The 23361-nt window shown below is 38.0% G+C and overlaps 1 protein-coding gene across 2 annotated transcripts in view; it reads right to left on the bottom strand.

Moving 5' to 3' along the window:
- Nucleotides 1-562: 562 nt before the first annotated feature.
- The window catches only part of ABCB7 (ATP binding cassette subfamily B member 7), a gene marked incomplete at its 5' end in the record, with an annotated part of 41706 nt that continues 18907 nt past the window's right edge, over nt 563-23361 (bottom strand). For both annotated transcript variants that reach the window (XM_082323002.1, XM_082323003.1), the window contains 12 exons: nt 563-1643; nt 4414-4521; nt 6669-6772; nt 12331-12502; nt 12998-13127; nt 13299-13462; nt 14010-14167; nt 15920-16094; nt 17066-17153; nt 17234-17322; nt 18551-18819; nt 19260-19392. In XM_082323002.1, the coding sequence (XP_082179128.1) occupies nt 1425-1643; nt 4414-4521; nt 6669-6772; nt 12331-12502; nt 12998-13127; nt 13299-13462; nt 14010-14167; nt 15920-16094; nt 17066-17153; nt 17234-17322; nt 18551-18819; nt 19260-19392 (1809 nt within the window). In that variant the 3' untranslated portion in view covers nt 563-1424. The remainder of the gene's footprint in view (nt 1644-4413; nt 4522-6668; nt 6773-12330; nt 12503-12997; nt 13128-13298; nt 13463-14009; nt 14168-15919; nt 16095-17065; nt 17154-17233; nt 17323-18550; nt 18820-19259; nt 19393-23361) is intronic.

The following is a 23361-nucleotide window of genomic DNA, read 5'->3' as shown; positions in this document are numbered from 1 at the left end:
CCGGCGAGGGGTCCTCCACGGGCTGCAGGTGGATCTCTGCCCCAGCGTTACCTCCGTGGCTGCAGGGGACGGCTGCCTCACCACGGGCTTCCCCAGGGGCTGCAGGGCAATCTCTGCTCCGGCGCCTGGAGCACCTCCTCCCCTCCTTCTGCACCGACCTGGCTGTCGGCAGGGCTGCTCCTCTCACGTATTCTCACTCCTCTCTCCGGCTGCAATTGCGCAGGACTGTTTTTCCCCTTCTTAACTATGCTATCCCAGAGGCGCTACCACCATCGCTGATGGGCTCGGCCTTGGCCAGCGGCGGGTCCGTCCTGGAGCCGGCTGGCGTTGGCTCTGTCGGACACGGGGGAAGCTTCGCAGCTTCTCACAGAGGCCACCCCCGTAGCCCCCCGCTACCAAAATCTTGCCACACAAACCCAATACACCTGTAGTGTCCTGCAAACTGCAAAGACTGAGGTTTCTTGACACTGAAAAAGTCTTGACTATTGAAATGAGGAGATTATTCTAGCAACGCTTTCAACATTATCCAGGTCATTTTCTCATACATTAATGACATAATAGAAATTTATGGAAGTCTTTATTGAATCTTAATTGCTCCCTAAGACCATGACTGAAATAGAAAAAGTGACTGCACTCTGCTTTGACTGCTACAGAAGATGTTGAGGATACAGAATCCTGACCTCGGATTTTTTCATTTAAGGGAAACTTCCGATTCTTCATGTTTACATACAGCATTTTGTATGTTTTCTGTAGTCACACAATACTTTGTCAATTCCAGATTTTTGCCAGCTCTTAAAAATACTGTTAGTTTTCTTTTAGAATAATACCGACACATTTCCTGATAGTCCAGTATGAAAGGTGTTTTTGAACAGCGAGATGGATAATTCGAATATTTAGTTTGCTACTGAAAGCCTCTAATACTTTGTTGAGACTTTTCTTATTCTTTACAAGGAAGAACATTTTAAACCAGAACACCACTGAACAATTTAAATTGCATCTTTCTCACTAGCAGATGAGTTCAAATTAGCCCAATTACAATTAAAACATGACATATTTATCAACCATTAATGATGAGAAATAATGTAAATCGAGGACAAATCTGTTTACAATTTAATAATCCACCTCAAGCGACTACCAGGAGAATTTACCAATGCCTAAAAATTGCCATAAATTACACTCTTAGTTGAGAAGTTTGAAGTTTTTGAAAAAGCTCAGCTCTTGAAGATGCCATTGAATATTAGAGATTTCTAAAGATGTAAAAATAGAACTCCTTTGGTTGAAATTATGTCCCTCTGAGAAAATGTAAAACCCAGAAACTGCAAAAGCCAGGAAGTTTTTGAATGCTGACTTAGAAACAAGAGCTGCACTTCATTGTAATCCTGTGCATTTTTAACCTGTTATAGAAGATTAATCCAGGATCATACTTAGCACGAACAGTTTCCACAGCCTTTCACACTATTGATAATTTCTTCTTCTAGTTTCTTCCTTTCCTCCTCTTTGGACATCCGGTTATTTCTCTCTTCCCAACTTGGATTGGTATGACTATTTAGTACTTTGCTGCTCTGTGTATGCCACATTTCATAATACAGATTGCTAGGACTTGCAAGGAGGTCTGCATGTCTACCCCGTTCCACAACTTTACCCTGTAAAAGAAGGGGAGTAAGTCAGTAACCAGTATTACCAGATCTTTAGGAATATAAATGCTGCCAACATATGGGCCACAGTTTTACAGTATAGATTACAGCAATTATTAATGAGGAGGAGCTTGGGCCAGCAATGAAAAACTGAGTATGTGGTGGTGCACTGAATTGTGCGTTACGCTGCAAGCTGAAAACAAGGAGCTGTGTTCTTCTCAGTCTTACATAAATGGGAACGTAGATGCCTTTTGTCCATCTGGACAAAATTTAAAGCCCACCAAAATGGAAAAGTTTTACTGTCTAAACTGCAAGAGCTATTTAAAGTACATGTAGACCTCTACATGAGGAGCAAGGTGTTAAAATACTAGTGCAAAAGTCGCATGAATGTACCAAAACAAACATGTATTTGTCTTTGCTTGGTAACAAACACACTTACGCTAAGAAGCTAAAAGAAAAGAGCATGCAGAGGGATTTGTACTAGATAAGCAAAACATTTACAAATCAAATCCTAAAAACAATTAGTGTAAATTGTGCTTTTCGACGGGTGCTCAGTAACTTGTGTCATTGCAATTGCCGTCATGAAGATCGAGCGAGCAGTTCAGTTCATCTGTGCTGTTCTCAAGAGCAAAGATGATTTATTGACTATCACTGTGGAAATGGGAAGGAAGAGTTGGAGAGAACTCAAATCCTACAGACAGTGAAACAACACCACTCTTCAAAAAAAAAACCACTCATCTTTTTACTTTGAGATATGCATTTACATTCACTGACTCCAAATTAAAATAATGTATTCATTCTCCAGCTAGTCTTTCTTTTGGGAAAAGACAGCAATATACGGACAACTACATGGATTTTATATTAGTTCTAAATTCTGATCTACAATTAAATCTACCACCTTGTGACAGCTGCTGATGAACATGCTGAGAAAAAAATTGGGTCTTGTCACTTCTATTACTAGTCGTGCTGGTGGAATCTGAACAAATATACACTTGACCAACATAACTGCAGAATTTATTTAAAATCTTTCAGCGGTAATTTAGAGACTTCATTGTCGTATAGACTAGGCTTTTGAATTATGGCCTTTTTTAATAACTCTCGAACAATCGTAAAAAATGTAACTTCTCCGTTCAGCTTCACAGCATTAAGATCAATATCATTAATACAGTGTTTGTTTACTCACTCAAGCATTATTCTGATTTTACCTAGGCAAAGGTGCTGAAATGGTGATGCCGTATTTCCATTGCTAAGCAAAACCAGCCACAATCATCTTGTCTCATCTCCGCGACTGAGCCTTATTTATCTGGTTGCTAACACAGCGCTCATCAATCAAGCTGGGATGACAAGAGGCAACTTTCTGCTGAGCAAACGTCAATGATGCCTCACATGAAGCAGTCGGGCACTAGAAGTGATGCACCACGCTGCCTTACTCATTCACAATCTTTATTACACTAACATCATTCATGAAAGTGAGCACCCTAGCTGTTTTACAGTTTTAGGTTGTGCTTTTATTTTTAATTTAACAGTTACACTATAACACAAAACGCACTCTTAGTAAGCTGTGAAAACTTGCATCGAAAACAAAAAGTCGCAGATTGCCTTATAACATGTTAAAAAACATTTGCAAGATGTTTTAACGTGCAGTTACATAAAGGATACACCTTAGGAAATGATTTTTCAGCAAAAGCTGAAAAACAAGCAGTTCAAAAACAAATAAAAACTCCACAGAGCAGTATGAGTGATTTATTCCACTGCCTCATATGAAGCTGAGATTTGTATAGCAAAGATAGTCACGAATGTCACCATTTCATAAAATTTTGTTCTAATTCCCCATGAAATCATTTAACATACTGCAGGAATAATTTATTTTCTTTTAGATACGCATATTTTAGTCACTAAATACACCTATGATCACAAGCATATAAATAGTAACTGAACAAAATGAATGCAGAGATAAATTTAACATCTATTATCAGCAGATTAGAGCACTATATTTTCAGCATTATCAGTTAAAAGAGTAACTACGAAGTTACAGTAAGGACATTTGTTTATTTTAAATCTATAGCCAGATATGGGTAATAGAGAAGAAAATGGACTTAGGATAGACTGAATATGAGGTAACGGCTGAATACTGACATTAGTAAATCAAATGTTGAAACTTTTTTTTTTTCTTCCCAAGAGAAGCATTCAGAAAGGGAATAATCACACTTTTCTACAGGTACAATAGAGAATGGTGTTCAGATTTATAACATAGACTGAACAATCCTACAACAGTTTTATCTGCATGGAAACAGAACATGCTGTCCTCTCTCTTTCCATTGAAAGAAAAAAAACCAATGGATGTATGTGAAAAATAAACACTCGCTGAGTAATGAGAATGAAGCATAAATGGGGGGAACACGTTAGGAAACCTCATCTGACAGAAGCATGTAATAGATTAAAAACATGCAACATCAAGCCAGTCCCAGAGCACGAAGAGACATTTGTCATAATCCATATAAAGAACATGTAACTAAATAAACTATGCAAATGAAGTAAAAATACAACATACAAGAGAGCCACACATGCAAGTTTCTGCAACTGAAAAACTGTTAGCTGCAAAGAAGAGAAATATGTAAAAAGCAAAGCCTGAGCTAGAATTTTCTAACATGGTTCATTTCCAAAGAAAGAACTTTCAGTAGCTCGGTGGGAGTATAATATTTGAAAATGGACACACAGACTCTCTAAAACAAACGCTGACGTTATGTCAAAATTACACATCGTAGGGTGATCACCTCACCTGATCCAGCACAATGATTTCATCTGCATCAACTACTGTTGACAGCCTGTGAGCAATGAAAACTGATGTTCGGTGTTTCACCATGTCCCTCATGGCACTGAGAATATTCTGCAAGATTAAAACAGAGACACACTCTTACACACTCCTAGGTCGTATGAAGAGAAATAAAATGCTGTCTGGAAAGATGCAAATTACTGTAAGTGTTGAGAAACACCTCCAGTACTGCTACAGCTTCACAATAAGAAACGGCTACAAGCATCTACAGAAGTGTCGTGGTTTAACCCCAGCCAGCAACCAAGCACCACACCGCTGCTTGCTCACCCTCCCCCTGCGCAGCAGGATGGGGGAGAGAATCGGGGAAAAAATGTAAAACCTGTGGATTGAGATAAAGACAGTTTAATAGGACAGCAGAAGACAAAATAACATTAACAACAATAAGAGAATATACAAGTGATGCACAATGCAACTGCTCACCACCCGCAGGCTGATGCCCAGCCCGTCGCCGAGCAGCCCCCCTGGCCAACTCCCCCAGTTTCTATACTGGGCATGATGTCGTATGGTGTGGTATAGCCCTCTGGCCAGCCTGGGTCAGCCGTCCTGGCTGTGCCCCCTCCCAGCTCCTCTCTGGCAGGGCATGAGAAGCTGAGAAGTCCTTGACTACTGCAAGCACTGCTCAGCAACAACCAAACCATCAGTGTGTTATCAACATTATTCTCACACTAAATCCAAAACACAGCACTATACCAGCTACTAGGGAGAAAATTAACTCTATCCCAGCCGAAACCAGGACAAGAAGAAACAGAAGAATCCAAGCATGAAATATCTGTGGCTCTGATAAAGTCCTCAAACTGCAAAAAAACCTTTATTCATAGAATAACGCGGCTATCCCAAGGGACAAAGGAAGAGAAATGTTACTTGATTTCAGGAAAAACGTCCCCATGCAGCCATGCTACAAAAGCAACATAAACAGCAGTAAAGGCACGTGAAAATAATGAATCATAATAATATGTTCCAAACAATGAAAGTTAAAGAAAAAATCCCTCTCAGTATCATGCCAATGTGGAACACAAAGTTAAAGCAATCCTGGGAATTGTCTATCCATCCGCTGCCTCCTTTGTGAGCAGTCTCCCACCTTCCCAAACTGCATTCAGATGCAAGCAGCACTAATTGGGAATTTGTACCCTCGCTACAGTAAATGAAACGTCCGCTTTATTTTCCTGAAAAACACTTGCCTTTGTCAAAAACCATTTTGATTACCAGGCATACTTTTGTGGAAAGGAATCATTTTCATTTGCTGTCTTTAAAGCGCAGTTCTGCTGTGAAACTTTCAGCTTTGCTTACGATTCTTGCAATAAATACAGCAAAACAAAAGAGAGAAAGAATCCAAGCAGTGTTCTGTAGAACTGCATGTATTATGAACATTTCTGGTCCAATGAGGAAGCTGTACTATATTTGAATGCTGTACTATATAGATGTACAGTTTGTACTCCGATTTCTCTGTATCTGGAAAATGAAAGCAATTTAGTGATTACAGGTCAATAAATTCGCTCAATAATCTGCATAAGTGAACACAAACATAGCTCCAGCGCTAGGTTTTTTTTTTGACATTAGTTTGTGAAATTACTGCTGGTGCTGAGAGTTTGGTGTTTAAGCAAAGATGTAGTTATGAAGCCTGATGCAGTTACTGTGGTAGTGTCATGACATCTATGTCACAACGCCCTGATGTTTTACAGCCCTTCCTGTGAAATGAATACAAATTAATACCAGCACTGCAGGTTACACCTACCTGATTTGCATCTCAGAAAGATGCTGCACAACAAACGAGACGTTTTCTGTGCTGCATTACATCACAATTATTTATAAGACATTTTTAACGAATGCTAGATGTCATCTAAACACCTTTTAAAGCGGATTGGAAAGCTTCACTCTTCATGAGCACATGAGGTATTTGCAACAGCTTCAAGAGATGAATGTGTAATGGTGAATGGGACCTCAAGAGTGTAAAACAGAAAATACACCCAGAGACGGAGCTGATATTCTTCACTATGTCTCAAGGCAGACAGAGACTCAGTATCTCTGCTCTGGCCTTTAGGAAAAGGGCTTAGCCATAGGATCTCTGAATAATAACATCAGGAAAACACATGATAGCCATCTGGCAAAAAGAATTCTTTCTGAGAGGAAAAGAACAAGGAAAACGTATCAGAACCAGACATCATTACACCACTTAAGTTTTATATTTTTTTATCGCAATTTACCTCTTCCGTAATTGAATCTAAAGATGATGTGGCTTCATCATAGAGAAAAATAAGTGGCTCCTTTAACATCGCTCTAGCAATTGCAACTCTTTGCTTTTCTCCTCCTGAATGGGGGGACAGGGGAAGAGGGGAAGAAAAAAAATGATGAAGTTACAATCGTGATATTCTAAATTCAACAGCAGACCTGACTGTTTGGGGTTTTTTGTTTGTTTGGGTTTTTTTGGTTTTTTGTTTGTTTGTTTATTTAACATACATCATAGTTGCTCCTGATAAAGGTCTGTGTATGTTACAGAAGATATCACACAAGTTCCTGCTCCCTGGTAAATCCAAAGTGATTCAAGATTGCTTATCCTTTTAGAAAAGGAGAGAGGACTATTTTGTATATGCTACAAGGCAAGAGCAGGTAACTGACGATGATGTACAGTAACACTCTCTACACACCAGGGAGTACGAGCTCATTTACCTGGTCTAAACTATGCTCCGTACAGTAACTTCGCATATATACATCCTGTTTTCTCTTGCAAATAAACAATGCTCTGTCCATGCCTGCTGTATTTGATTTCATGCATCTTGCACACACATTTTTTTCTTCCAGGTCTCTCCTTGAAATTCATCTACCTTTCCACTCCATAATGGCCCAGATTTAAAGTGTCCATACCTAACAGCTTTAACCAGCAAATTTCATTAAAGAACACAATTAATATGGTACCGAAACCCACCTTCATTAGGCAATCTACCGCCTGTTGGTTTCTGATGTAACTAAGTTTCAGACTAGTTTCCTTCCTTCACAATTCTTACAGCCAACGTCTGCCCAAGAATAACTTAGGACAACTTTTACAGACAGGAAAAGAGGTGCATTTGAGAACTTAAAATGTGCTAAACATTTGGTATGCAATGCAAACATTTCACATTTGTGCACTCGTCCTCCTTTGTTTTATTCAAGACTTCAAAACATTCCATTTAATACCATTATATTCTTGTTAATTTTCCATTCCTATCAGGAGAGAACATGCTTTAATAAACCATTTAAACGGCTGATAATAATGCCGCAGTTCAAATTTTAAACTGTCTTTGGCAGAACTCAGAAGCAATTAGAACTGTACAATTTACTCAGTCTATTCTAATATACTCTCTCTCCTTTAAAGCACGCTCAAAACTCACAGCTTGACAATATCCATGTTTGAAAGACACACTACAATAACAAAATCCGAGGTCTTTCCTTACATTTGTAACTTATAGACTTGTTTCACATTCTTCTCCATTCATATTCAGGACAGTAGCACGTTAACCATTTCGCTCACAAGTCAGGGTTTTGGGCTGCTACAGCTCTGTCTCTTACACATTTATTAGTAAACACTGAAATGGATTCTACTTGAAAAAGCCAAAATAGCTTGTTTTTCATTATTTACTCTTCATGAATCAATCATTGAAACCAGTAAGAAGTGCACTAAATGCTTACTTCACCATTTCAATTGATAAAGTTCTCATTGCAATTAAGACTTCCTTATGCCCATTTTCGTACCTCACAAGCAAGGAAAACCACCCTAGGGGAGAGAAACTGAGATACTGAGGCTTGTTATCCATGCTACCGTACTGCCATTAGGGAGTTTTGTTTGTGTCAACATTCTTGTCGGCTATAAAAAAAATCCACCCGTTTTAAAATATCAAGACAGCGCTTCCAACATACAGTTTTCCAATGTCAGTCCTCAAAGTAGTAAAACTGTTCAATTACTGGAAGAAAGGAATCCATAATATACCAAATTTTTGCATACAGGGAGAATACAATCTACTTATTATTTTCTAAACTAATCATTTGCTGCACTCAACAGATTTAGCTATTCACAGAACCAGGGCCCCAAATTAAGATCACCGCCTGTACTGGCCCCACACGTTACTACCACTGCTCACGCATTCGGGACCCATGGTAATTGCCGTTCTGCCTTTCGCTGAGACACCCATCACGTCAGTGGTCCCAAAAACTTCGCTATTTCCATCATGCATATAAAACGCCTGGATTTCAAAGGGGACCACTCAAATTCACAGAGCTTTCACTCCCCCCATTTCTCCCACAAAATTATTATTTAAAAAACGCAAAACAAGTCAGGACTTTGTGTTTTTCTTAGACTAGAAGTATAAGAAGCCTCACTCAACTTAAAAAAAAATATTTAACAGATTCAGAAATGAATCTAATATATATCTTTATAACAATTTAGGGAGCCATTCTACTATTCAGAAAACTACAGAAATTCAAAGTAACAGATGCCGTATTTTTACAGAGCTACCGAAGGAACTCGGAGATATGCATTTGACATCTCCAATCCATTAAACAACTAAACCATTTCTGGCCATTACAACTCTCATGATCAATTAAAATATTGATCTAACAAAAGCACATGGGATACAGTGGACACATGAGCTCCACATTTCAACCTAAAACCACAAATTGGCACCTGCAAGCGCAAGCACACAGAATCAAGTTCCCCAAGAGCTGAGCACACACCTGCGTTTAAGATCAATTCAATGCGCAATCTGAGGAAGCCCAAGACGAGCAGACATTTCTGAGAGCGTCAGCCTAAGAATTGTAAAAGTTACTGAAGCTTGTTTATTACTATTGTTTGCCAATGCTCATCTCATTTGTTGAAAATAAGAAACTGAAGCTGCTACTTCAATGGCAGATGCCTACTCTGAGCTTTTTCTATCACCTCAGAAATCCAGTGTCTTTCTCCTGAGAAGTATTTTGCATACTCTTTTTTCTTTAAATACAAACAGAACAGGAAAAGAACACACTTCCCTTCACTTTCTAAGCACCACTTTTGTTAAAGCACTGTTAGATGGGTGCTTATGACCATCACAGTGGTAGCACAAAACGAAGGATGGAGTAAGGCATAACCCATTTTCAGAAAGGACAGAAGGAAACTTCAACACGCCCGCACACACTTCTCCAGATTTAGAACGGGACACAGAATCACAGAATCGTTCGGGTTGGAAAAGACCTTTAAGATCATCGAGTCCAACCGTAAACCTAACACTACCAAGTCCCACTAAACCACGTCCCTGAGCACCACATCTACACATCTATTAAACACCTCCAGGGATGGGGACTCAACCCCTTCCCTGGGCAGTCTGTGCCAGGGCCTGACAACCCTTTTGGTGAATAAATTCTTCCTAACATCCAGTCTAAACCTCCACATAAGGCTAAGGCTTTGAGCAACCTGATCTAGTGAAAGATGCCCCTGCTCACGGCAGGGGGGTTGGACTAGATGATCTTTAGAAGGTCCCTTGTTACCCAAACCATTCCATGCTTCTGTAAAGGCCAAGGCATTTCAAACCTATTGTTAGTCAAATCCTCTTTCTAGAAATTACTAGTTTGGGGAGACAGGCAGCACAAGAGAAATCTTTCATCGTTATCACAGTTCTCTACAGTTCTGCCAGTACTTATTTTGTACCTTCTACTCACTCACCCAGATCTGTGCTTCACATATTTTATTTCCCTTCTAACCTTCTCTGTATTCCCCTTTCGCAAATGTACATGCTTCCTCCTGCACGTACATTCGGGATACAGAATGTAACCTCTGATCCTCTGTTTCAAAGAGACCAGGACTCCCGACTTCAGCAGCTGCATAGTAAGAAATACCACATATAGCTTGCTGTCTTTGCAACAGGCAGCATCTCTGCCTGAACATGCTGCATTCCTGCGCTCCTGCCTCTGGATCCCCACCAGCCCCACAACCCCCGAAGATCTGTACATCTCAGTACCTTCAAGTTTCCAAACTCAAACTTCTCTCCCCTGTAGGGCCCTACCTCAATTCCCAATAGAGCAGGGCAGTCTGCCCTCTGCCACTCCATCCTACATGCAGATGAGAACAGCTGACCGCTTCTTTAGTCTACCAATAAATGGTGTCTTGTACATGGAGTCAGAGGGGAGGAAAATTAAGCTCTGCCACGCATGCTTAGCGTTTGCCAAACAGTAAGGACTTGTGTTCAGGAGAAGTTGTTCAGAAAGACACGTCCTACATGTAACCACAGCGATACGGCCTCTCCTCAAGCAGAAGAGTAGTTAAGCTGTGTATGTATCACAGGTTCTCCACTACTACGCTCCGCACGCAATTCAGCATTTTGCTACCTACCTTGTCAAAATCCTTCCAAATATTTCCAATGAGCTCACACTTACCTAAGCACCTTTAAGACTGTATTAGAAAAAGATACCAAACCAATATGAAAAACTGTGCCCCACCACTGCTCGTATTGGCTAGCAATTTTAAGCAAAACTATAGTGTGTTTTGCTTTTTCAAAGCAGGAGATGGTTTTAATGAACTGTGCAAATACACCTTCTACTTCTCGTAATATCCACCAAGGAGGGGAAACAAACCCATCAGTGAATTAAATGGGGAAACCTCATGAAATGAGTATCCCATTTTATCTTGCATCAAATATCTATTAAAAAAAACTGCAAGAGCTATAAGAAGATAAAGACTTATTTAAAATATAATAAAATAACCTAACAATAATATATCCTTCAACCAAAACAGTAATTTCATTTTTGTTTCATTCAATGTACATTTAGTGTTACATTTATGTGATGGACACCATTATTAGCTTTGCCTCAATGCAACTTCAACCTAAGAGATTTGAGACCGAAAGCATTCCAGTGGAATCTAGCTACTACCTAAAAAGTTATACTTAAACTCTGTATTTTTAAAATCCTATGTCCCCTCAAGAAAAAAAAACAGAAAAAGGGCATGGGAAATGATTTAGACATTTTCCCACTTGCACGTGATCCCTCATCTTACATTGTAACTCTGCCACGGGAAGAATGTTTGCTTTCAAGCATCACCTTCCCTACAAACAAGTCTATGTAATTTTAATATTACAGGCAGCTATAGAGAAGGAGTAAAGGGATTTTTTTTGTAAGAGTGGCCCCAAAAGGCTAGCATGCCCAGCAAAGCCCGCCTAATGCCATGATACGATCCTCCTAGTCTAGAAGAGTTATGCTGTTTTGCAGAGTGCATACCCAAATACGGAGGGACTTCGAGAACCTAAACTCACGCTTTTTTTGTTTCAGTGCCAAGGCTGTGTAATATAAATCCATAGCTTGCAGATACGCAGACACCATTTTGATGTTGTCTCTTACACAATTCGTGGGTAAGCAACATGTAAGACATGAAGGAGCTTTCGTTATGAACAGGGTCCAAAATGACCTCCCTGCAACAACATATCCCATTGCCTTACTTACTATCAACAGCAAAAACAAAACATCACCTAACTTTCAGCCGCTACAAGTTTAGATTTAAGAACTCAAATCTGGAAGGTCTATGCATACATATAAGCCTATCACATCCTACATGCAAAGCACACGTAAATTCCCAATTCTATTCACACGCATTCCACTACCCAAATAGATTACGAGAAAGATCATTGTTACTTAGATGCATCTGCATGCTTATGTATCAACTCATTTAACACTATCCCCTGAAAATACATTCCTTTAAATATCTTGTAGACTACAGTTGCCTTAAACTACAGATCTTCGTATTAATATTTAGCCTTACAATTATGTTATAATGTAAATAAACTAAAAACAAGCCTGACTGAGGAAGAAGCTATGCATTGAGCTTGGAGGTAGCAGAAGGGATACAAAGAACTTGTGCGCTTAAGAACCCACCTGAGAGCTTGAGTCCTCGTTCGCCAACCTGAGTGTTGTAACCATTTGGCATTCGAAGAATAGCGTCGTGGATTCCTGCCAACTTTGCCACTGCGTACACCTCTTCTGGTGTTGCACCAATATTGCCGTAGAGCAGATTGTAATAGATAGTATTATGGAAGAGAACAGCATCCTACATTTATGGAAAGAATATTTTAAACAAGAAACTATGAACAATAGTTTAAAAGCTGCCCCCAATCCATGAAAGAAATCAATATAGACTAGCTTATATTTTTCTACAAAGCCTGAAGGTAAAAGTATTTGGGGAAATGTCTTTTCCCAACAATGAGATTAATACATTTTATGTCCTAAAACATATAATGTCATGCACACTTTTACCACTTTGCTAACTCATTATGGGTGGTAACCATAAAGATAAATCATTTAAAGCTGGAGGCAGTTTCTCATGAAGGGGCTTAAACACATTTCAGAAATTGGATCTATATGATGATGCACGTAAAAACATTATATTTCCTGGGGAGGGGCGGGGGGGGGGAGCAGCATGGTGACTTTCAAAGGAACTAGACAATAGCACTGCATCAGGATCGGCCTTCGCTGAACCACAGTGTCAGACTACTGAGAATTACTATTACGATGGACTGTTTGGGGAGAATGAAACATGGTATACCTGAGGTACGACGCCTATTGCCCTCCTCAGGCTTTCCAAACTGACATCTTGTATGTTCTGTCCAGCAACGTAAATATTTCCTTTCTGAGGTTCATAGAAACGAAATAATAATCTCACAATTGTGCTTTTCCTGAAATTGAAAAGAAGCGAAGCTCATGTTACACTCCTGGTTTGCCATTTACAATCTCCAAACAGAACTGATGTCACAAACAAAAATAATAAAAAGTGAAACACAAGAACAAACACATTTAAGAAACAAAATTCTGCATAGTTGATTGGTGTATTTAGTCCATTTACCCACCCTGACCCACTACCTCCTACAATGGCCACTTTCTTTCCTGCAGGGACTTCAAAAGACACTCCAGCAAGGACTTTCTGCCCCTCAAGATATTCAAAATGCACATTATCAAAGGCGATGGCAGCAGTCTGTGGTGTGATCTGCAGGGGTGGAGCCAGCTCTTTGTCCTATTAAAAGAAGAGTGCCACTTTATATGCTGCCCAGAAAGTATCCCAAGCAGTTCAACAAGCTGAACAGTCCATTTCCTAGCTCAGAAAAAGGCAAATAGACACTCCAGCTTGGATATGTTGAAAATCATTATAATCCGCCACACAAGTGAAATTGGTTTGTTCCTCCTTTTCCCCAAAGAAGGTAAAAATTTCTGCTGTAAACACTCTGCTTCTCAACTTCTTTTGCAGCAATAAATTCTGCATCATTAATTACAAATAAAAATTCAAGCACAAGGCATTAGTACTTAAATAAAAATATCTCAATACAAACACAGCTTCCGTGAAGCAACTTTTGCTGTCACAAAAAGGTTCTGCAAGAAAAAAAAACCAGCTGCTATTGCACTAACTGCACTTAAAGAGGAGGCAGAACAGCATCCTTACACAACATCTCTTTCTTGTATAGAAATTAAACCTAGAAGGTAATAAACAGGGTGAAATGATGGCATTGCCGGAAAACAGCCCTATTAAATACCCAGATACTTTAGGAAAATAAGCTACTACTTACTTTAATTTTGGTATCTACACTGAGAAGTGTAAACAAGGTATTCATATCTATAAGTGCTTGTCTTGTCTCTCTGTATACTGTTCCCAGGAAGTTTAGGGGAAGAGAAAGCTGGAACAGCAATCCATTCACCATTACTAGATCTCCAACAGAAAGGCTGCCTTAAGACAAAATGGATGTGAGAGAAGAAGACTTGAAGGGTTGTCTTGTTAGGAAGCACCAAAAGATTTAAAAAAAAAAAATAATCAAGTCAATCAAGTCTAATTTCTTTTATCCCATTTCTAAACCCAGACGCTTAAATAGTAAACAAAATTAATTCCCAGAAGATCAGATTTTATATAGGAAGGTGCCTGAAACGTATGGCAATGTTTGTGTGGATTTCACATTTAAAAAAAAAAAAAAAAGATATAATAGCACCTGGAAAATAAGACAAGCAGCATATCAGGAAATTCACAGAAAACATCAGATTGTAAAGTTGTGAATTCCAGAGAGAGAAGCATAAAGGGGCCTAAATAAGTTAGAAGGGGAGGAACTAATATATGAAAGCAAGAATCAGGAAAGACAACCTGAAGTACAATTACAGACAAATCCAAATGATAGAATTTGTCACGATCAAGATAGAGGACTTCCATACCATATACAACAGAGCTGCTAAAACATACAGTGAGAACCTCTGGGCAGCTTAATATCAAATACGCTGATCCAGGGAAAACTCAGGATGACACACTAGCTAAAGGTAAGTGCCGGGTCAGTTCAGCTGAAACAGGTCCAGAAAGATGATTTAAAGCTGTATTTCTACCATCCTGCCTAAAGGCTATTCTAAATTTTCTTAGGGACAGCCATAAACTGCACCTACTGACTTCCATTCACAGTGTAACTCTTCCCTGTCCTGGCATCTCTTAAAAAGAGCAAAGCAGAGGCAAGAAAGACAACATGATATAAAGGTCCACCCTTCAAACACATCTGGATGCTAACAGTGTCTAAAGCATCATTACTTTTAGTCTAAAACCACCTTACTTTAGCTGAGCCTCATCCCCATACTACATTCATCTACTGTATCTGAAGCTTTACTGTGTCTTCCTAAACAAGCAGGCTTTACTTTAGGTAGTAAATTAGACAAATAGAGATGAAAAACTGTAACATATGGAAACAATTATTTTAATAATGTGCCCTTATCAATCTAAGGGAAGTGAAGGACACTGGTAATAAAACTACTAGAGACAAAGCACACGGGTATATACGTGTTGGGGAAAAGTTCTGAATCTTGCCAACATGGGAAGGAAGAAGGGTAAAAGGAAAGGACATTTGTAGAAGGTCCACAGAAGTATTTGTATTTATAGAAGTGTCTTTCACAATCCTTCAACAGAAACTTCTCAAAGGTACATTTTCTTAGGCTCTAACTGCTAAACTTTAGTGTTTCTAATAAAATCATACTAATTACTGATATATATATATATATCAGTAAGGTATATAAAATGGATATAAATAAATATATAAATATAATAACTATAATAAATATAATAAATATATAAATATAATATATTATATATAATATAATATATAATATAATATATAATATAATATATAATATAATATATATAATATAATATATAATATTATATATAATAAATATATAAATAATAAATATAATAAATATATAAATAACTATAATAAATATATAAATATATTATAAATAAATGGATATAAATAATTTATATATATATATAATATATATATATATATATAAAACGGAATTAACAATACTCCAAGAAGCAGAAATACCCAAAACTCACAAGCAAAAACTCTCAAAATGAACTATCATATCAACCATAAGTTAATTTTAATTAACACCTCTATTATGGATGAATTAAGGTAAAGGAGAGTCATTTTTAGCTTATAGACAGATGAGTTACCTGCAACAATGCCCTGGCTAGCAAGCACCATGATGGCCGTCAAGCCAATGCTAAATATAGCACTCTGTCCAAAGTTCAGGAGAGCTAAAGTAGAGGTAGTCTTCAGGGAGGCATTTTCATAGATCTTCAAGAACTCATCATACCGTTGGGCTTCGTATTTTTCATTATTGAAATACTGATATACACAAAAATAATAAATGTCATATTCTCAAACATACTAGACGGTATATTTAACTAGTTGTAAAGTTCAGTATAAACATACTACATGCACAGATATACACACAACCCTTCTTCAACACTTCTAACAGCTAAAGAGAAAAGAAGACAACATTAGTGTGTGAAGACAAAAACAATGAGCAAACCCCAGAATGTTCTGCACTGGGAAAGGAGACACTATGGAGATCCCCACCATACTCATATTCTCGTAACACTGGGTGTCTGTCTGGCAGAACTTCTACCCGGTTAACACCAAAACCAAACACCAGCTGCCGCTAGATACTAAAAAGAAGAAAAAGTTACTGTCCTCTATGTACTAGAACATTCTTGTTACTGTGATGATGGCAAATTCGCCAGAACACTACTTCTCACACAATGTCTACTTCTGGGTCCTTCTTCACAGCTAACTTCACTGCTTATCTTTCCAGTTCTAGCTCTCCAATTACAAGAAGCATAAAACAAGCATGAGCCTGGACAATTTCAAAGCTGTCCGCAGGATTTTTTAATAGCGGCAGTAGAAGAGCCAACAGAGACCTGTTCTTTCACGCAAACATTGCAATGGAGTGCTACAAACTGCAACAGGTAATGAAAACAGTACACACGGTCATTTGAGAAGACAATATGTCGCAGGCTGACATTCAGAAGACTTCTTTCAGACTCTAAGTTTCCATTTTCCAGAAACTGATGGTCAAGGTGATTCAGTCATGAAAGAAACTTCTCATTCTTTATTAGCCAATAGATTTTTTCAAGCCCCACCAACAACTTTCATGCTACCCTGTCAATATCATGTAGTACTCTTGAAATGAATAATGTTTTAAAAATATGCTGTTGCTCCAAATACGTAGCTCTATAAAAGATGAATTTTATGACTCACTTTCCTTAGGCTGACAGAACTAAGACAAAGAGCCTAGTAGTAAAGATTGGTCTTACCTTCACAGTCTCATAATTCAGTAAGGAGTCAATTGCAGCATTACCCGCATCATTATCTGCTTTGTTCATTTCTATTCGAAACTTTGTCCTGTAAAATGAAGGCTTAATACAGTCAAGAGTTCAGGCTGAGGCAACGCTAGGTACGACGAATCTGAGGGCATGCCTTACCTCCACTGTGTAATTCCTATTGTGAATGCTGCATAGGCTCCTAGCGTCCCCAGGGTTACTAAAGCAAATTCCGCACCACACTTGTAATACTAGAATATTTAAAAGAAAAAAGAAGTTGTAATCATTTTCAAAACTTCACTGTGGTCTCAAAATTATGATAGCTTAGCCCGAGACAAGAACTCTGAAGGTCCCTCCCAACATACTCCCTGCTCTGAACAGCTTAAGACTAAATACAGGCATAAATTCAAAAGGAAAGTAGCAAGGAAGTTATAGATAAAAAGGCAGGAGGAGATAACCAAGAGCTAGTGCATAAGATAATGCTGGAAAGTTATTTTCGCCATTATAAAACACAAAAGTTGCTGATGTTTGTGCTGTTATCACAAATAAGTATTTGTTTACATGCTTTTTGGGTGCACTTTGAAAGAAAGCTGAAGACTGCAGAAGAAGAAATAAATGGCATTGCAAAACAATTTATGAAGCATTTTCTCTACTTCAGGGTGCATCAGGAGAGAAAAGCCCTAACAGGAAAAATTAAAGCATCACGGCAGGTTGGCGGACAGCCAGCTTGATTTGCAACTTTCAAAAGTTATAAATTTAACTCAGTATCAACAAGGGTTTTAACTCATATTTTTACATTCAGATTTGATTAAGTCCTTCTAAAAAGAAGGGGAATAAACAAAACAAGATTCTTGCTTTTAATTTAGTCTAAGCTACATAACTCAGATTTAGATTTTAGCATATAAATATCCAAAGATCCTGATTTCAAAGACAGTTAAGTGTGATTTATAAAAGAAAAGTTTGAAATTGAGCTTATTAAGCTTAAAACCTGCAAGAAGGAGAAGCCTATTTTCCAAAAGATAATTTTCACTTTTAAGTTCTGGATAAGAAAAGACCAGTATTCAGAAGAGAGCCAATAATCACTCCCTCCTCTGTCCTCAACACACTAAGACACAACATTCCCAGAAATTTGTATTCTGCTTCTTCAGTGTTTACCCAGATGTGTTTGACACTTGTGTGCACAGTTTACTTTTCTGATTTCATTTTTTCAATGCTTCTGAAGAAAAACATTAAAAACTATCCACATAAATACCACTGGCTGAAGACAGGCATTAAATGTGAAATGAATTTCAAATGAGGTGACTTAAAGTAACTAATATTTGAAAATTATGGTTTACTCTCCTATACAGTAGTTGCTTTCCCGACCACCCTGTGAATTCAATTATTACTATTCTTAATACTCAGCAAACTTTGGTAAAAGGAAATCAGTGTATTATTCCTAAATGAGACAATTCCAACTCATGAATAAACAACACTCACCAGAATTCCACTGACTAGTGCCACTTCAAACATCGTAGGTCCCAGATTAAACACTAAAGCGCTAAGAACAAAACTGATGCCTCTTGTTCCTCTGTCGATGGTTTTTGACAGAGCTCCGGTTTGCCTACTTAGATGGAATGCCAAATCCAGGTTATGAAGGTGCAGAAAAACATTCTTCGCTATCCTTCTGATTGAATTTTGAGCTACTTTGCCAAATACTGCATTTCTAGCTTCATTAAATAACGCTGCCCCAGCTCTTGAGATACCATCTAAAAAAGATGAAGAAGTTTACAAATGAAAATAATTATATTTCCAACTTCCCTTCATGCATGAAATTACATTAGACTCATTCTTCATATATTTTCACCATTTTTAGTTCAAAGGTAATTTATACTTCATTGGTCCAAAACTTTATGCTATTTTTCATTTATAAACCATTGCGCACACATTTTAAATCAGTTTCTTTGGCAGCTGGTTATAAGAAAGGGTAGGATTTATAATCAAGAATCATTTCTGTAAGTATTATTTCATTTTTTAGTTGGAATACCAGAAGCAAGGTCACAGAACATTGGAAACGGACGTCAACACAGACGTAACTATGAAATAACCATCCTAGATGCTGAGCAGTGCAAAGAGCAGAAGCTCTGCCATCCCACGCCCTTACTGAATAAAGCTAACGCTTGTCAACAGATTCGGGAATACCACTTACAGCCAATGAGAACGGCAGTTGCCACAGTTGCCACTGTGTTTGGTGTATCACTGAGGTTCAGCATGTTTCCAGATACCTGGTTGAGGTTGTCTACTGCATATTTAAACATGAAGGGAACCAATATATTCATGGCCTAAAAGCGTAAGAACAACAATTAGTCCGTATGCATTAAAACATATACCTGTGTAGCATGACTATTTTTTCTGAAATTGCTCTACTGTTCTATTTAGTTCTTAACCCCTTAGTGCGGGTGAGATGGGTCTCTTGATTCCAAGCACAGTATCCTCCATACTATTAAGTCTTTACTCCTGGGACTGCAGGGTTCATTTCTCTCTCTCACTGGCTCCTTTTAAATATCAATTTCTATCCTAAACAAACTGTACACTGCAAAGGCAACTGAGGTTGAGCACGCAGTACAGCAATGGCAAGACTAGGAAATGAATCAAGTAGCGGACGCTGCATGATGCATACTCACAATGCTACTAAATTATGTCGTCATTACAGGTTGTTTGCTCTTTGTGATACCGGCAATATTCAGTATGAAGAACTACTGCTACAAAAGAAACAACTCACCCATGTATTGCTAACACTGGGCCAATCAAGATGTAGTAAACCAACTGTAGTGAAGTCAAAGGAAAGAAGTTAACCTATCCTTTGTCTCTTCTGACTGTTAATACTACCTTAATATTTAAATAATGCTTTCCATTTACAACATCACTATCAATATTAATTTCATATCTACATTAACGCTAGCGTTTGGCACAGCAGCACAAGACTTTCTGCGCAGTCTAAAAGACACTACAAATTACTTTAACAATATGAGCTTTCAAGCAAAATACTGAAGTCATATCCACAACCTAACACATAGTATGTCACTAGGTGTTTTTCTAAGAGCACCAAAACCCAAGTGCATCTCCTCTAACAGTGGTGTCTCCTCTACATGCAAAAAGCAAGACAGCTAGATATGTAAACAGACCAACTTCAGGATTTTTTATTTGCACAAAAATACTGAAAATCTTAAAGAAAACATAAAATTCTTAAGTCTTGTTAATGTTCCACGGTTGCTTCACTCATTCGTACCAACAAGAAAAAAAATTTACTGTCAAACTTCATATAATTAATACAATTCATTAATTCAAACTGCTTCTAACTGTGAAGATTTGAAAAGAAGGTATACAAGTTTTTTAGCAGTTGAACAAGTATGTTAAGACCTACAATCTTATAATCATAGCAGATATTAAAATACAGTGAGCTGACTTTGCTTAAAGTTGGGGGCTTTTTTCAATATTTGGAAAAAAAGATTGTGGATAAATGACAAATCATTTTACATGAGAAGAAACAAATAACCAAAACAGATTGACAAAGATATTTCAGCGCTCTCCACCAAATGTTTTCTATACCCACTTAGATCTCGACTGTATTTGGGGACGTCTGCCAGAGCTGAAAACCCAGTGAAAAAACTGTAAATTAACTGGAGAAAACTAGGTTTCAAGTGAAAAGAGTGGTGAAGTCTTTCATGACTTCAGTCCAAATTCAAGCTGGAAGACAGGCTTTTAGTAATTATAATAACTATCCCAGTATCAAATATTCCCAGTGTTACAAATTACTGTAGGTAGTGGAAGACAGGTACTTCACCAAGAGGGGAAACGGGAGTTTTGAAAAGACTTCTTTTAAATATAGGATTAAAGAAAAATTTTTAAGTTAATTTTTTGCATCTGTTCTGTTTATTTTTTTTTTAAACACTGTTTTAGGCAAAAGTTTTAAATGCAAATGAGGAAGGAATCCATCTTCTCCTCTTCCCTCCTGTGTCTCCCCTATGAAATACACTAAGCAGGGGGGGGAAGACTACCAAATTCTCAATACAGCACAATCTAGACAGCTCCTGAGAGGGGACAGCTGAGATCTGAGAGCATCTAGTGGAGATTATTACTGGTTAGTTTGGGACCGAAAAAAGAAAACGGCTGAAAGACCAGGTCCTACTTCAAACACATTCTTCTGAAATTTATCCAGTGCAAGCCTGAGAGTCGTTCAGCAACAGCTCCCCTTTTAATAGATCGGAATTGTGGAAAACTCCATTAAAAAACCAAAGACCTGAGGTTAGCATTATCTGCAGAAAGCCAACAAATACCATCAAAGCAGCAGTATACACTAACGTCTCATAACTTCAATTATACACAGCAGACGAACAGGTTACTGCCGTTACATGCTTAAACCTTAAGCACAAAGCCCCACAAAGAACTGAGGATGCGTTAACAGAGATTTTGAATCTTTACAATACTGAAATTCAAATCCCCCCCTCCCTTCCCCGGTATAATAAAAAAACCTGACTTTCCCTTCAGAGTTACTGAAACTCAATTTTTGGGTGGCATTTTGTTCTTAATAAAGACAAATACCCTACCATGTGTGTTACAGTGATGACCAACATGACAAAGTGCAGGTTTTCCTGCGAGGGACTACTCAGTAGAAAATAAGAGTAATGTAATGCAGATTGTCTTGATTTGCTGCAGATTCTCACAAATCCTTCTGCAGGGATTTTATTCTTCAGTAGACTATGCTACACTACTGGTAGTTTAGAAATAGAACTACAGATATATTTTAAAGTCCATTTAAAGAAAAGAGATGTATTCTTTAAACTGCAGTTCTCCACTCACAATTAATTTAACCGGTAACAGCCTACAATTTTGCAGAAATGTCTTCTTTTACATCAATATAATTCCACTCAATAGAGTTTTAAATGAAATTTAAAGCCTGGTCTCAGGTTATAGTTGTTCTGACTCCTGGAGGGTAAAGCCTGAATAAGAACAAGGCAGCATGGTATTGCATTTCATTAGCAATCAAGACAGTCTGCTTTCCAGTAATTTAAAAAAAAAAAAAGTTAATCTTACAAAGTTTATAGCAAGAGAGATGAGAGGCCATTATTAGAAACAGGCCTTTCCCACTCAATTTGTTAAGTCAATGAGATCACGTTCACATTAATGGCAACAAAATTTCAGCCTTCTACATGAACTCACAGCTCTCTCTTTAGTAGCCTAGATTTGCTGGCACAGAACAAAAAGCTTTAAGCACACCTAGGTACACTATGAAAAGCTACCATGCAAAACAATTGTCTTACGCCATATATCTACACAGGTTTCCCTCCTCTTCCTAATGCCTGAAAGCTTGATAACAATTCCCATTAAAAGACCCTTTTAATATAAATTTGTACATTTTCTATTTATAATTTTGATTTAATAGCTTATCCCTGCCTGAATTTATTGGAAAGCAAGCACAGCACCCATGAAGTCATCCCAACTCAATTGCCCACATTTAACAGCACGTTATACTGTAATGCATCATGCTTAAATGAGTTTAAACATTTTTTTAAATGACTGCACTGTTTTAAGCTGACAATGCATCATCATCTCTATTCCCTTGTGGGACTACGCTACTTTTAAGGCAAACAGTCTTATCTTTCATTTTGCTCTTCCCAGTGTTTCTTGTTTAATAAAGATGATGAATTAGTGACAGGCTGAGCCCCAAAAAGATAAAACTGGTCTGCAGTGAACTCTTCTTTTGCCAATAATTCAATGAGAAACGTTGACATGAAGATGACTGAATTTATCTCTGGACCAATACAAACGTACACATCCAACAACTCCATTGGTGGAAATATAAACAGAAAACTCCATCCCTTACGGAGGTAAGGCTGCTAAAGACGCTACAAAATGTGGTCCGAAAGAGGGAAGAAGCATCTGGCTTCATGCCTTCTTCAAATTTAATGATGACCTGAAATCTACTTTTTCCAGTAAGAGGGGAAAAAAAAAAGAAAAATTAAACCCACTTTTCACCTGAAGCTTCTCAAAAAGCTAACAGTTTCTAAAGGTTTATTGAAATTTCTAACTCCATCTGAGCCCCCATAAAGGGCTCAGACACCAAGATCATAGGTGCATACTTAACCGATCAGATAGATATCATTATCTTTGCACGCAGACAAAATTTACAATACTAAACTTGTGTCTTGCCTCCTTAGCCAAACAATTTCTTCGCCTGACACTTACAGAATTAGCAGTCAGCAGAAATACAGATAGTCTGAAAGATTTCTCTGGCTCATGAATAACACATG

Source organism: Platalea leucorodia (genome assembly GCF_965183815.1).
Source record: "Platalea leucorodia genome assembly, chromosome: 10".
In the NCBI taxonomy this organism is placed as follows: Eukaryota; Metazoa; Chordata; class Aves; order Pelecaniformes; family Threskiornithidae; genus Platalea; species Platalea leucorodia.
This window is presented reverse-complemented; position numbering and strand designations above follow the sequence as displayed.